Here is a 15,074-nt window from a genome sequence, read left to right on the forward strand (position 1 = left end):
CTCATCCGGTTTTGAATGAGGCGGAAAATTGAGTGCGCAGCGAGTGTGAAATCTAAGCGCTTAGAGCCTGTATTTATCAGACAGATCAATGAACGTAGTTATTACTAGAGAGATAGATTATACGGGTGTGATTTACTGCCCCTCGCCCTGCACTGCTCTGTGCCTCTTCTGTAGCCGCAGACTTATTAGAGGCTTTAATGCAAACCCATGAGGTCAATCAAATGAATTTTCATTGCGCCGGGCTGCAAAGAGAAAACACCCACAGCATAGACACACACATGGTTTAGAGAGAGGAGGAAGGAGCGCAATGATGGAGTAGAGCTGGGGCGCAGCAGTGGAAAGAAATAGACTCCATTTTTGTGAAGTCCCCCTCTCCAGCTGTCAGCCCACTCCCTGTCCCATGGGGGGTTGCCACGGTGACAGGAGGCCACATGTCTTAGGGGCGTCGTTTTGGTCAAAGGGCCCCATTGTTCTTGTGTTAAGCCGTCTTCACTATGCCTGTCTACCGGGGACCAGAGTGAGGGCTTCACACCCCCGCTTGCTCTGCCACACACACACACACACACACACACACACACACACACACACTTTAGATGTGCTGCAGTATAGCTCTACACAGGGAAACACAAAAAAATCCCAAAAGAACGTCATGGGGAAATCAAACAGGTTGTTCACAGGAAAATAAGCAAAGCCTTGTTCAATACTTCGTAAATAAGCACAACGCTTTTAAACAGCATGGGACATTTTAAATTTGTTTATTTTCTGTACAAATGTCTATATGTCCAATTTGAAGCTCGAGATGAAGAAAATGTACTTTGCCGTGTTACAAGTATACCACTAGATGGCGACAAAGACCCACCAGTCAGTGATCCACATTTGGGTAACCCCTGTATCGTTCACAGGTAGGCCTATTGGGCCATCCATCACTCATTTTGTAGGATTTGAGTAGAGGTACTTCAGATGGTAGTGTGTGCGCCGCTGGGGTGTCCTTGAGAAAACTCACTCCAAGTTGATGTCAAAGGGAGATTTTAGACTCATGCATCATGCCTGCTGACTTTTCTTCTTCTTTCTAAATTTGAATCGCAAAAGTCTCTAGTCGTCTCACGGCATTCTGGCAGATGGAAGGAGGCTGAAATACGGGCCAATTGTGAACAGACAGTCCCCCGAGTTCAAGGCCACTCATTTCAGTCATTTTGAACCCACGTTTGAGGGTTTACACATCGGGGAACGAGAGTAACTCTATACAAAGGGGGCCCTCTGCTGGATGATAGCCAACATGTCATTCCCAATTACTTTAACCCATCACTGACAGGCTTACTGGTTGCCGTTATGAAATATGACAGCTTGCAAAGTATAAAAATAATGTAACACTTTCGGCAATAAGAATACACAAAAAACACAAGAAAAAAGGATAGTGAGGTGAGGTGTATATATACACTTTCATCCAAAGCGAAAAGAAGTGGGCTGAAGAGCTCCAACAATCAAAGCATGCAATCACAATAGGAGATTAGCTACAAATGTAAAAGTAGATATTTCAAAGTGATGCCAAGCTGGTTACAAAAACAACACACAAACAAGTCGGTGGAAGCGCAGATAACTCAAGAACCAATTTCACAGCAGCCCTCAAGTATGAGGTAAATCAAACCCTTATTACAACCGTATAGATACTTCTGCAGGCACTAAGCACCCATCTCTGCACAAGCAGGGTATTGACCCAGAGAAAGAGGCCGGGAGGGAGGCTGGGGGGGGTGGTGATCCCATAGCTCTGGAGGGCTAAAGATGCACAGTGATTACCACGAGTGGAGACTTATTGATTAGGAGGCGGTGGTGGTCGGTTGAGATGATTGGACTCTCCCGTCTATTGATTGGTTCGGTAAGAGGGGAGAATTACGCACGGCATCTAGCGAATCCCAGCTTAACAGAACCCCCCCCGAGTTCGGCTCACAGTAACAAAAGAAACCAAGTAGTCGGTTTGGCTAACCATGGCCTTTATTTCAGTAAAAACAGGGGGAGTTATCCATTAAAGGGATGGATACCCATAACAATGTTCCTAATGGCCTAATGAAGCTCCGGCAGAGGAGGAATAGGGCTCAGTGTTTGAGTGGGGTCTTGAGGACCAGGGTAGCGCTGGCCCTTTGGCCCTTGTTTTTCCGGCGGGAATTGTGCCGGGTCTCCCCGAGCGACTCCGGGGAGGTGTGGGGTAGCCAGGCCAGCCCCGAGACCCCAGAGACCCCGCTGCCCCAGTGCTCCTCCTTGTTCCGCTGGTTCCTCAGACTCCGACGGACCGAGCGCCGCTCCTTAGTGGGCGCCCGTTTGAACACATCTTCCAGGGTAAAGTCCATCTGCCAGGGTGCCAGCTCAACTGGGGCCTCTTCTCGTGTTGGCTCAAGGGCCGCCGTCTCCTCCCCCGGACTCCCCGCTCCTCCCACCGCTTCCCCCTCTGGAGGCGGACAGGGTGCAGTGGGAGCGGGGTCAACAGTGTGGCTCCCTGGCTCTTGTTCCTCCCCTGCGTTTTCTCCGCCCTCGACGAGAGGCTGGCCGCTCGGCGTATCGTCCCCCCCACTGATGGTCTTGGCTACGCTACTCCCAGACCCGTCCACCTGGGCCTCCGGCTGTTCCCGCGGCTCCTCCGTGAGCCAGGCGTCAACGGGGACGCTGACCTTCCTGCGCCGCCGCCGCGCCGGCTCCTTGACCGGCCCGCTGGACCTCTTCTTCGTCCTCCTCCCCCCCGAGCTGGGGGCCTCGTGGTCGGGGATGGCGGCGTCGGCTGGGGCGTCTGAGGGTGGTGTTGTGGCGTTGCTGCTGGTGGTGTCCTCTTTCAGGGGAAGATGTGCCGGAGAGAGCTCCCCAGGGGCAGGGAGGCTGGTGATGGCTGGCTCGGAGGTGGGCGAGGACAGACAGGCCGGGGCCTCGCCTGGGACTGTTTGGGCGAGGGAAGGAGAAGTATGCAGATGGGTAAAGACGGACTGCCACTGAAGGTAGGGAACTTGTGAGCGAACCAGTGAGGCATGTCTGTTGAACCACAGCCTCTTCAAAAAGGAGCTTTTTATGGACGTTTTGCTGGAAATATATTTTTCAAAATCATTAATTTAAATGGAAATAGAAAATTCAGCACAGAAGCATTCATTGGTTATCAGCAACAAGTTGAATATTGTCAAATGGGAGGGTAAAATAATTGTCATATTCCTTTTTATTGATACTATATCAAGAAGCCTAGCTTTGATAAAATAGTTTTGGCTTGAGTCGAGTCACCAAAACAAATTTCAAGCACAATGTATTATATTGTGCTTGAAATATATTTCATATTCATCAGTGGCGATGCACCGTCACCGCCAATTTGGACTTAAGGTGATGTCAGTGGAAACAAATCAGGCTACATTTCACACCATTTTTCTCCATTCGAAAAAGTCTTCTGCCATCTGCCTCAGAAAAACAGCAGGATGTTATTCCATATTTATTTTTTTACAGACCCACTATCGCAATTCAAATTGAAAAGGATGGTGAGCCAACGGCTATTGATTTGTTGGTTTACCGGGAGCACTTGATGTTTCTGATTAAATCCCTAGCATTGTTTTTTTATTTATTCAACAGCAAACTCTGCGTAATCAAAGCTGCTGTGCATTGAAACACACATCTGTATCCAGCGGCATATGTATGTGGGAGAACTAGTGTTTGGTCCCATGCTTTAGAAGGAGACAGAAGCATCTGCCCTCTGGCCCTCAGAAAGCAATTAATTCTGCGCTAATTAGGTCCCAAGCAGGTACGTAAGAGGGACCTTCTAACTCAAATCGGAACGGTCCCGTCAATGCGGGGCGCTATGAGAGCTGGGGACCTTCGGCCCTGCTGTCTGGTTGCCGGGGTTACCTATGCTCCGCCTCCGGCTGCCAGGCGACTGCGGGGTGGGCGAGGGGCGGAGGCCGCGCCGGCCCTCTCTGATGGGACTGAGGGCCGGGTTCTTGGAGGCGTACTGTCTTTGGCCATACAGGGAGCGGTCCACCACCATGGACCCCCACCCACGGTCCTTCTGTGGAGGAGGAGGGCAGGGGGGGGAAGGAGAGACAGCCAGGTCAGTACCTCACTTCTTTAAATGGTTATCTTTTCAATATGGGAATAGGTGGGAATTTTTCCGCTGTCCAAGCAGGCGGCTCGGACGGCACCGACAAACAAATTCTACTCACGCAAACGGTGCCAATTCGTTGTTAGCTCGGGTTGAAATATTCAAATATTTCCGAGATTTTTGGCTTGATGCTGAAGCACAAAAGTATACGGCACGCGCAGACAGAGTTCCGCCAGTGGAATATTTGCTCGGCTCTTGGTGTGAAGGCACCTTTACACCTCCATTGGCTGACAAATAATCGACTCAAAAATGGTGGGATAATAAGCACGTCGCGGGAGGACAATAAAACATTTTTCTCCCCCCCCCCGTGCCGGATCACATACGGAAATCTAAAAGGCACATAGGCAGGAAGTGTGGAGCCAATTATGGCAGGCGAGGTACCGTCATAGAAATGTCGCTCGCCGCGCCACTAAGAGAAACCAAGTGCGGGAAGTGAAGGGGAAAAAGAAACCTGTCACTCACCTGCATCTTGCCGCAGCCAGATTTGGCAGCGGAGCGCGACGACCGCCTCACGGGTTCAGTCTTCTCCGTCGGTAGCTGAGGGAACAGAGAGATGCCGTCAGGATCCGATACATAGCGCACGCACGCACGCACGCACGCACACACACACACACACACACACACACACACACACACACACACACACACACACACACACACACACACACACACACACACACACACACACACACACACACACACACACACACACACACACACACCAATTCTTTTTTTCCCCGCACTTCCTTCCTTGTAACCATTTACTATGCGAATATCAAAAGGGGGCCAATCATGCCGAGATAATTCACTTCTCGGTAAATTTTCACCGAAATGAGATTTCGGGGATTCTGTTTAATTTGAGGCGTTATAAATAGTGGACCTTTCTCTTCTGGCTCACACGGTTGACCAGCGCAGGGATCGCAGAAGGGGGCAATGCTTCTGACCTTGCCTAGAGGGGGGGGAAGAAAGAAAGAAAAGCCATTAACCAAGACTTCTTAGGCTTAGTGCAACTAGAGGGGGCTGCCACAGTGTTATGATTAGGCCCCAGCCGGTAATGTATATTATATTTATATAGCGCTTGTTAAGACACTGAGTCACTTCCAATTAAATATATAAAGTTAATAAAATATGAGAAAAAAATGTGACAAACCAATATCAAATGGTTGAAAATAAGTCTTGTTGAGATAAATAAAAATATTTCAACGGGCAGGAAAGAAATGGCGGCAGACAGGAGATTACAGTTGGACTTGCGGGACAATGTGGTACCTTTTTTATTGGCGTGTTGGAGCTGGCCGGGGAGTCGACAGCGGTCTCTGGTTCAGGTCCAGGTCCTTCTAGCTGGGGTTGTGGGGGCTCCTCTGGGGGGGCCTGAGGGTCTTCCAAGGGTTGGGCCTCGGGCTCTGCAGCAGCACCACCTGTGGCAGGCATACGCTTTGGCATCAGCCTGGGGGAGTGACCAGGAGCTCAGAGGGCTCGGGTTGGCATGCCAACCTTAAGAATTCCAACACATAACAAGCTGTCAGTCTGACACTATGGGTGTGTTGGCATGTCAGCTTCAGGGTCGATTGGTTGACACAAAGTATGGCTTTTTACTTGGACAGGAAGGAAGTTCAAATGGACAGTTGGGTTGGTTGAAGGAGCGAGGGAAAGACACGTAGTGCATAGGACCGCAGTACGGTGGGAGCTAAACCTAGACAGCTGGAAGGCGGATATGCCTGTGCGATTGGCACACTAGCAGGTTTTGCAACCCACAAGTTATGTTGTTATTGAATAGAACATGAACCACTTCATGAATTAGTTAATATTTTGGGAGGTCCACATACATATGTTGTGGGGCAGAGGGGGATCATAGATGTTAATTATTAGTCACCTGACGGGGCATCTTTGAGAGACTCTTGGAAGGCCAGGTTTAGGTCCAAAGGCTGAACCACCAACGCACCTTGAGAGAGAGAGAGAGAGAGAGAGAGAGAGAGAGAGAGAGAGAGAGAGAGAGAGAGAGAGAGAGAGAGAGAGAGAGAGAGAGAGAGAGAGAGAGAGAGAGAGAGAGAAGAATGCACCAAGCAGTAACCATGGAAGCAGTGGAATTTTGGTGTTTTCACCCTGAGCAAATAGATAAAGAAACCCTGTGTTGTTCTTTGGCGCATCACAGGTGAGAACTAACCTCCGTCAGTTATAAATGGCGAGTCCGTCTCCTCCAGGGAAGGGAACACAATCTAGCCATCAAAAACACATGAGGGTAGAAAAATAAATACTCTGTTTTCGGTGACTTCATGTCATTTCTCATGGACAACTGTGATTGGATTAAAACCAAAATGCCGCAACTGTTTGCCATAAATAATAATATTACTAATGTGTGTTAGAACAAGGCCATGGAAGCGACGAATAAAGAGGTATCAGTACATCATGGCATATTGTCATCCGCTCACCAGTTTAACCACTCTGCACAAAAGGTAATTAAATAAAACAACCACGCACCTTCCCGCAATCGTTCTCCGGTGTCTGTGCGCCCCGTTGCTGCGGGAACGAGAACGTGGGCGAGGCCCCGAAAAAGGTGGGGCTGGAGAAGACCGGCTGGGGCAGCGGTGTCCAGCCTGCGGGCTGCTGGGGCGTCTTGAGCAGCGAGCGCAGCCCGGAGCCCGGGCACAGGCCGGGGGTCGGGGGCTGGGCGTGTGCTGGCGTGGTGCCCTTCTGCAGAGGGGTGCTTGGGGGCAGGTTCTTGTCGAAGAACTCCGGGGACAGGGGCCTCCCGAAGCGCACCTGTTTCTTGTTCTTCTTCAGGGTGGAGTTTGCCTCCGTCGGAACCACTGCAGAGAGAGAGATTCGTGTCAGTGCTCTTCACCCACTCCGATCGGCATAGAGGAACGACTTGGAAGGACCTTGAAGAGACACTCTTTCACAAAGGCTGCCTTTGGGAAAATGGTTTAAACGCTTTGTTTATCTGTTTTTACAGATTGTTTTGACAATTTACAATGATAAAGGCTTTACTGAAGGCAACCCAATGCTATTGGAGCTATATATTTAACAGGATTATGGTAAAATACAAATAGATCCTTTAAGCCAAATAGTGCCCTTTGAGGATAAAGGGTTGTTTATATACACTTGAATGTGCTCCTGCTGATAGCGCCCTTATTTACATATACACCACCTCGACATCTATCAGTACCTTTACACAGCAATAGGATCCTTAAAATGTCACTCTTCCTGTGTGCGGCCGTCCACCAATTTGTAGTGTACACCGCTCTGTTCGCCAAGCCTCAAAGGCAGGGACCAGAGCCCAGATGAAAGGCAGAGGGAGTCCTGTGTGCTTACCGAAGGGCATCATCTCTAGCAGGGGCGGGCTGGAAGGCGATGAGGGGAAGGGGAGCGCCCGCTGGGCCGGCAGATCCACCGCCACCAGCTCGGCGAGCTCCGACGGCGGAGGCGTCCGGGTGCTTTGGACTTCAAAGGATGTGTTCTTTCGGGGGTGAAAAAAGGGAAAAAGATGAAGTGGGAGTCATCTCTGTTCCTACGACTCGTATATGATCATCATCAGGACAGTAAACGGTCCGATGGCATCGCTGCACCTCGTATTCTCATCGGTTCTGGCCGTCTGCGGGCGTTCTGCGTTGCGAGCGCATGTCGTATTTGTATTCATGACGTTCCAGACAAAAGGCCGGGAGGCAGCGTGACAGCCCTCCCATGTCTCCAACATACATGACGGGTGTAGAGCCACCGAGCTGATGTTAATTCACAGCTTTACTATGCAGCGGAAGGACTCAGCTCTCTCTGACAATTAATTAGCAAGGAGAGGAACAGACGACAGGAGCTGTGTCAGTCCCTGCTGCTACAGAGACCTGATCTCTGTGGGCTGTGGGGAGGTTGGGCTACACTTGGTTTGTTTACAGACGCACACTCACCCATAATTACGCATCAACATAGACACTTGTACACTGAACATCCGTTTTTCTTTTTTATATGGCTCTTTCGGAGGACATGAACATTAATCCAAGGATTTCCACCGACTATAAACCTCAGCTAAGGTTGAATGTATAAGGGGGAAATGGGTTCACTGAAGTAGATCTCTTGAAGAGTGCAGCCCATTTTATCGGAATTGAGCAATTTGAGCACACTTAGTGTTGGTATTGGAGAAGGTCAGAACTGTTACACAGAGTAATTGCAAAGACATTAATTTCAAACAAGGTCGCACTACATTGCTAGCTTTAAGTCAAACTGAATATTTAACGGAAACCTTAAATATGCATCCAACAACATCGCAAGCATCTGAGGATTCGGATCAAACATTTGAAACCCCAAAATGCTCAATATTGAAAAATAATAATTCCCACATATATTCTTTGGAGCATATCTAATATTTTAAAGATTTTGAAAGAAAAAAGCGTTTGTAATTTAACCACTGAAATAATATCACTAACACCTAGGAAACTAACACATGAAACAGAACAATCACACTGAACAGTGTGATTGTTCTGTTGGAGGAAACTTGCCTATTGACACATATCCATTGAGTTTTGTGTGGGCAGTCACATGCAAATCACACAAGGGTGCAGAGTGATTATTTACCCGTTTATGGTTAAATTTGTGTCGTCCATTTACTTTTTATAATTCATATTCACAGACACAATTAGTGGAGTGGTTAGTTCAAAATATAAGTGACCTATGTGACAAGTTACCAAAGCAAATGGTGGGTCGTTTTAAAATGATAAATGACTACATTAATCCTTCAGCAAGATTGTTCATCCAATTGACTCAACAACAATTGCTTCAGACAAACAAAAATAAAACATGTATTTATAATTGGTTGACTGAAACCACAGTAAAAATGGGACTTTCAATGAGTAATGGATCCCTTTAACGATGTTCATGTGTGACTGGAAGCTACCGTTCACAACTGCCAATGTTTCTGAATAAAACATCCTCTAATGATCTCTTGATACTAGAAGGATGGCTGTGGACCATCACATGCGAGGTCACGCTTCCCGCTATCCACCAGCAACCAGTCCGTGATTTGCAAGAGCCGATTTAAAAATAAATATGAAATGCCAAAGCAGTACCAAAACTACAAGTCTCTCTAACCCCAACCCATGTTTTATAAACATTCAAAATATACCAGCACTGCTCAACATGAAATCTGAAATTATGCAGTAATGCAGAAAGACATCATCTACCAATAATACAGAAGGAAAAATACCAAAACAACGCAACCATATAAAAACAGCACATAAATAACTTGCTCCTATTCAAAATCCATAGCGAGAATCGACAACAAAAAACTCAGTCAAAAAGAGTCAGAAAGTTCAACTTAGCAGCGGAACTTGGATAAAGAAAAGCCGAGCGTCGCCATCAGTCAATCAATTCGTTCCTACTTTTCTACGGATGCCACCCAGTTCCACTTACTTGGAAAGCACCACCATTCAAATGAAGGGCTCTCACCCGTAGATACAAAATAAGAGTTTGAAAACCAGCCAGAAATACAACCGTGGGCAGAATGCTTCAGAGCGGCAGGGTGTGAAGAACGTGACTAGAGCAGGGGTTACCTCTGGGTCCGCCTGGCTGCTGAAGTGTGGTAAGATAGGAGAGCTGGCCCCGCTAATCTCAGATACACAGTCCCCCGGGGGCCCCAGTCGCCTCATCTTGCTCGATACGGACCCCGGTGAGCAGTTCTCCTTATTGCTGTCCAAACCTCCATCTGAAAGCAACATAAATCTGTTCATTAACAACTCCGGTCGCTTTTTACTACCACTGCTGAAAAGCGAAATGGGACTTTCCATCAGGAAACACAGGGTAATGTGATGTTATCAAGAGGCAGTCAACGACATGGCTAGGGTTTAACTTTACCATAAACTAAAGTCCTTTATTGAAAGTTACCAAGTTTTTATAATGGTGAGATTTATATATATATATATATATATATATAAAAATCATTGTGTGCTTGTGTTTATATAAACAGTTCTTAGTTTGTTAATGTCGAGTTATTCTTGTTGAGTCAACAGAAATGCTTTGAAGTAGAAGTAATCAGTGGGATTTCTATTCATTGGAATGAGTAGGGCCAACACACTCTCACTCGCGCACTGAGGAAAGGAGCTATAACGAATAATAACATAGACTGTATGGATAATACACACCCAACACGATTTTATCCAACGTATAATCAAATGTAACAGTTTCACATGGGATACACTCAGCAAGTATCAATATTCAGAGGCAGAGCAAAAGACAGTTTCAGGGAAGAAGCAGGTGTTTGTTACTAAGCTTTGCATAACAAATAAGGACTAAGACGCTTAATTGGTCAATATGTTGTATGTGTATAAAAAAATAAAGTCAAATCAGAATTTACTGTGTGTGCTGGATTGCAGATGTTGCCCTCTACAACTTAAGGCTAAATGGGAGATGCTTACATTTGTAGCCTATTATCCAGTTATTCAAGCACGTTGCACATAGGCTATCACTTTAAAGGCTACAGGTCTTGTGTTATGATTTTTATTAGTCAACCAAGTTCGGGATAGCCGAAGGATACATTAATTATTTATAATGATTTATTATTAAAAGTTTGTTACCGCAACTTGTTACTTGTTAACGCAAATGCGGTAACAAGTTTGAAATGTGTCATTGGGACAAATAAATTGAGCCAAAAGTACAATTAAAATATTTCACATCATAAATAACTTGTGCCGTGGTCGGCTCCACCAACGAGCTCAGACCGGAAAGCACTGTTATAAATTCTAGGTTTCAAGAAAGCCATTTCTTCACATTGTAGGAACTATGTTGACATTAAAGTACTATGGCTACTATCGTTTGGCTACAAGTAATGCTTCGGTTACGCCTAGACATTTGAATTCAATCTTGCTGATCTTTATATTTACATTTTACACTTATGGCAAACGCTTTTATCCAAAGCGAGTTACCTGTGTCCGGAGAAAGAGATAATGTATTGAGGTCTGTATGATAAGGAAGTTCATAGAACAGGGGCCAAGCAATTAGAACTGCTAGGAAAACCCATTTGCCGTATACAATGATATCTAGGATAAGATGCTACACAATGCCATGTACTATTTTTAAGTGCAAGGACGTACAAACATACAATGAGTGTGTAAGCTGGTTGTTTTTAGAACATTAAGGCGAGGAGAAAGGGCAGTGGGGGGGGGGTGGTAAGAAGGGAGGCTATGCAGAGTGCAGGTGAACTCTGAACAAGTGAGTCTTGATTCTCTTGTGTTAGTTAGTGAGCGACTCTGCGGTGCTGACATTGGCAGGGAGCTCGTTACACCATTGCGTTGCAAAGAAACAAACAGAAGAGATGTGACTTTTTTGTGCAACCTTTGCTTGTTCTTAGCGATGGCCGTGCCAGGCGTCCAGCTGAGGAAGTTGAGCGGAGCACTCGAGCTGGGGAGTGCGGTCTTAGTAATGCTTGGATGTAAGCAGGGTCAGTTTCCTTCATCACCGTTCCTGAAATCAGTTTCCAATTTAGAGATAAAAGGGGCACCGGCGGCGTGGTTTGTGTGAATGTATGGAGCTCTGTCTCCTGTCTGGGCAGCGTTGGACTGCGGGGTCCGAGAAATTTAGCTTTTCTGAACCGTATTCTATACCACTAAGATGTGTGTGGAAGGTGAAGCTCCGTCTGAGCATCGATTTATTTAATACCCGCATCCGAGGGTTAGGCTTCCCAGACACATATAGTGTAATGCTAGGCTATATGTGTGGGTGAGCTCCGTCTGAGCATCGATTTATTTAATACCCGCGTCTGAGGGTTAGCATTTCATATACAACACCGCTCATACATGACAACGGTACTGAAAAAGGGATCAAAGTTAGGAGGGGTATCACGCATTTCCTAGAACACTAAAAAATATGTTTTATATCAGTATTGGTATTCACAGTAACGTGATTGGATCCAGCATTCCACAGATTTAAAGTTGATCACATGTTTAAAGTGTAAATTGGCTGCTCAATCAGTGCATCACTAGTTAAAGTATGAGATTTTCACCTGGTGCAAGTCAGAATTAAGAAATGCCAGCATAAAGACAGTTATTTTGTGTGTGCGAATCTGTATCCAAATGCAAAATAACCCATTCATTCAGGGCCTGTGAGTCAGCCTCACCAGACAGATCCTGCTTTGGCCCGGCCCCTGGATCATAGTGTTCCCCCTCCTCCACATCCTCCACATCCATTAGGCTCTGGAAAGACGCCATCTTCAGCTTAAGCGTGGACGACACTCTGATTGGGAAGGGACTCCTCTTGAAAGCCTGTGTGGAGAGGAAAGAGACATTCTGAGATCCATGGCTGACACGATTAGGGAGGTTACGCACCAAGCTTACCCTGTGCGTCTGTGTGTCTGTGATGTCTTACCTCTGGGGTTTTGAGGACCGGATGGGTCTTTGCCCTGTGCTGAGCCATGAAGTGGATGAGGCTATTGGTCCCTGGGGAGCCCCGGGCACCGATGGAGGACCTTCGCAGAGACTTTATCTTGGATAGTTTGGATTTATCTAGGGCGACAACCATGGTGGCCTGTCATAACTAGGGTCACAGAGGAACATAGAAACCCCCCGACTATACAGTCAGGGTAAGCGTTGTATCTAGATTGTAGGTGCTTGGGCTTAATTCTAGTTTTGACACTTTGGATTCGTCTTCCATCAATAAACAGTTCATCATTGGAGCGAAAGTGCACAGGCACAGTTCACAACGACATTAACGTTACCTTTGCTTTTCGAAGCTGACGGGGTGAAACTCTGGGTGGAGATGCCAAATTTCGAAGGGGAGAACTGAGTGAAGTCAACAGGAGAAGTGGTCTCGCACAGCACTGAAGGTCCCTCAGCATCAGCTTGCTTCGGTTCTGGACTGGTCATGTTCTGTATGAAACACACCAGCCATATCCAACCGTGTCAAAACAACTTGAACGTAACTGTTAACGCCTAACCACAAAAGTAAGTTACAAGCAGTCGACTACAGTTTACGGTGCAGGTGGATACATTCCGTCTTAAGTTAACTGACCCATGCAATGTTAAATAAGTGATCACGAGAACAAATGAGTGAGAGAACATGTAACTGGTATACGTTGTAGGAATGAACTTTTCGAAACAAACCTCCTCAACGCGTTCAACAGCGAACCGTAAAAAATGCCTAAAAATATGAATATGTCGAAAGGGTAGAAGGGTAAAACGCTCAAAAGTATTAAGTGTTATCAACCACACTAAGTCCCATTTGGTCTGATTTGATGAAAGTTTGAAACTTCTCAGAAGTGAAAACGTTACGATTTTAGATAAATGGACAAAACAAAACTAGTTTCTTTAGCCAACTAGCCTCCTACTTTGTTCATGCAGGTCTGCCTCGTCTAATACGAACTGACCAATAGAATAGCAAGAAAGGCGTCACGTGTCTTTCGGCGTCCAATCGTCTTACTGTTGACTTCAGTATGGGACAAAATAAAATGGGATACCAGTTTTGAACGGGCTTGAACAGTAATCAAGGCTTGGATGAAAGGGCAGACATAAATACAGAAATATTGAAATGCATTCTGTGACTTTTTCAGTTCCATCTGCTCTCTCCGCCTCTAGTAAACAAAGATATAGAAACAGGAACAGATTGCTGTGTTCCTCCAGTTGATCATCTGTCCAAATCAGTCATCCAGACGAGTTGTTACCACATGGCTTATCTGGTATAATTTGAATGTGGTGACGAGTTACTTGTACTAAATAGCAACATCGAGACTCTGGTCTCCCATCTGTCCATTAATTTACTGCTGCCACCCCACCTTCTGTGCAAAACATGGGTCATATTTATCCGAACTAATGCACAAATCACCATCGTACCTCACTCTATCTACACCCTATCCACATCACAAACAAACACACACACACACACACACACACACGCACACACACACACACACACACACACACACACACACACACACACACACACACACACACACACACACACACACACACACACACACACACACACACACACACACACACACACACACTCTATCCCTCTAAACCTGATAGAAACCCCTAGTGAAAGCGGTATGGGAGGCTCAGCTGGGCACATGGAGGTCAAATAAAATGTGCCTCCGTTCTTCACAGCTGGGTCTTCCTACGTTTTAGATGTTCCTGTTACACTTCCGATTGCACCAGAGAGATAGACAAGCGGAGTCGTTTTTGATCCAACTTGCTAGCGTTATTAAAGGTACCATCCTGCCAGTAAATATATTTATATACATATTTTCAAATAAGATGTCGAAGAAATTCAGTTATCAAACCATCATTTTGTGGGGTCTTAAATAAAAGGCTATTGTTCAGCCCTCTGTGCTAGCCTGACGCCAGAAGCAAAATAAAATCAACCCCTATTATTATTACAATTATATATAATACTGACAAATAATGTTGAATTACTCGTACATTTAGGCCTAATGTCTATCATTTAGACCAGTGGTTTTCAAACTGTGGGTTGCACTAGGGTACCAAGGGGGTCGTTGGATTAAAACACTTGTACCTACTAACGAACAATCTAAAATCATTTATCTTATTTGATTTGATCCTGAGTATGTTTGAAACCTTAAAAGGGGAATCGTTTATTGAGGAATAATATACATCGATTAATGTAAATCACCTCACCTTTTGAGATTGTAACAGTAAAAAATGGTGGGTCCTGGCCATACCTCCACAGGTGGGTCACGGCGGCCTGGACACGTTTTGGAAGCCCTGATTTGGATTTCTGTTACTGTCCCTTACCTAACAGCCACACATTTTAAGCCCAAAATGTAGAAATTACATGATATTTAATCAAAAGAGAATCCATTCATTTCAAGTTTGTTATTAATTAGACCAGTGCAATGAATAAATTTCAGTCAGTAAGTATCTAACATCTTTGTTTCATTAACATGTGCGCAATTGATTCATATATGAGCCCAATCAAACCACCCAACAAAAAGTGAGTATATCTCTAATTTTATTTGTGTATATAT

The 15,074-nt window shown here is 45.8% G+C and overlaps 1 protein-coding gene across 3 annotated transcripts; it reads right to left on the bottom strand.

Annotated features, from left to right (window-relative positions):
• Positions 1–800: 800 nt before the first annotated feature.
• cdca2 (cell division cycle associated 2) lies at positions 801–13,429 on the bottom strand. 3 transcript variants are annotated; one of them, XM_079749795.1, is made up of 15 exons: positions 13,416–13,429; positions 12,807–12,957; positions 12,458–12,594; positions 12,210–12,354; positions 11,429–11,557; positions 9,652–9,803; positions 7,427–7,571; positions 6,593–6,921; positions 6,279–6,330; positions 5,988–6,056; positions 5,384–5,532; positions 4,998–5,066; positions 4,580–4,654; positions 3,865–4,024; positions 801–2,920 (listed from the first exon to the last, which is right to left on the bottom strand). In XM_079749795.1, exons 1-15 carry the CDS (start codon positions 13,422–13,424, stop codon positions 2,091–2,093), a joined length of 2,601 nt encoding a protein of 866 aa, XP_079605921.1. In that variant the 5' UTR covers positions 13,425–13,429; the 3' UTR covers positions 801–2,090. The 3 variants fall into 3 exon arrangements, with proteins under 3 accessions (XP_079605921.1, XP_079605922.1, XP_079605923.1); XM_079749796.1 differs by lacking the exon at positions 13,416–13,429 and adding an exon at positions 13,192–13,413; XM_079749797.1 differs by lacking the exon at positions 11,429–11,557.
• Between the last annotated feature and the right edge of the window lie 1,645 nt (positions 13,430–15,074).

This window comes from Pollachius pollachius (assembly GCF_949987615.1).
Source record: "Pollachius pollachius genome assembly, chromosome: 1".
NCBI classification, from domain to species: Eukaryota; Metazoa; Chordata; class Actinopteri; order Gadiformes; family Gadidae; genus Pollachius; species Pollachius pollachius.

Bases quoted from the DNA above. Each gene is read 5' to 3' on its own strand.
- cdca2 (XM_079749795.1), bottom strand. The intron at 6,331-6,592 runs GTGCGTGGTTGT...TTTGATGGCTAG, and splicing joins CGGAGAACGATTGCGGGAAG to ATTGTGTTCCCTTCCCTGGA. The intron at 5,533-5,987 runs GTGACTAATAAT...TGCCTGCCACAG, and splicing joins TCTCAAAGATGCCCCGTCAG to GTGGTGCTGCTGCAGAGCCC.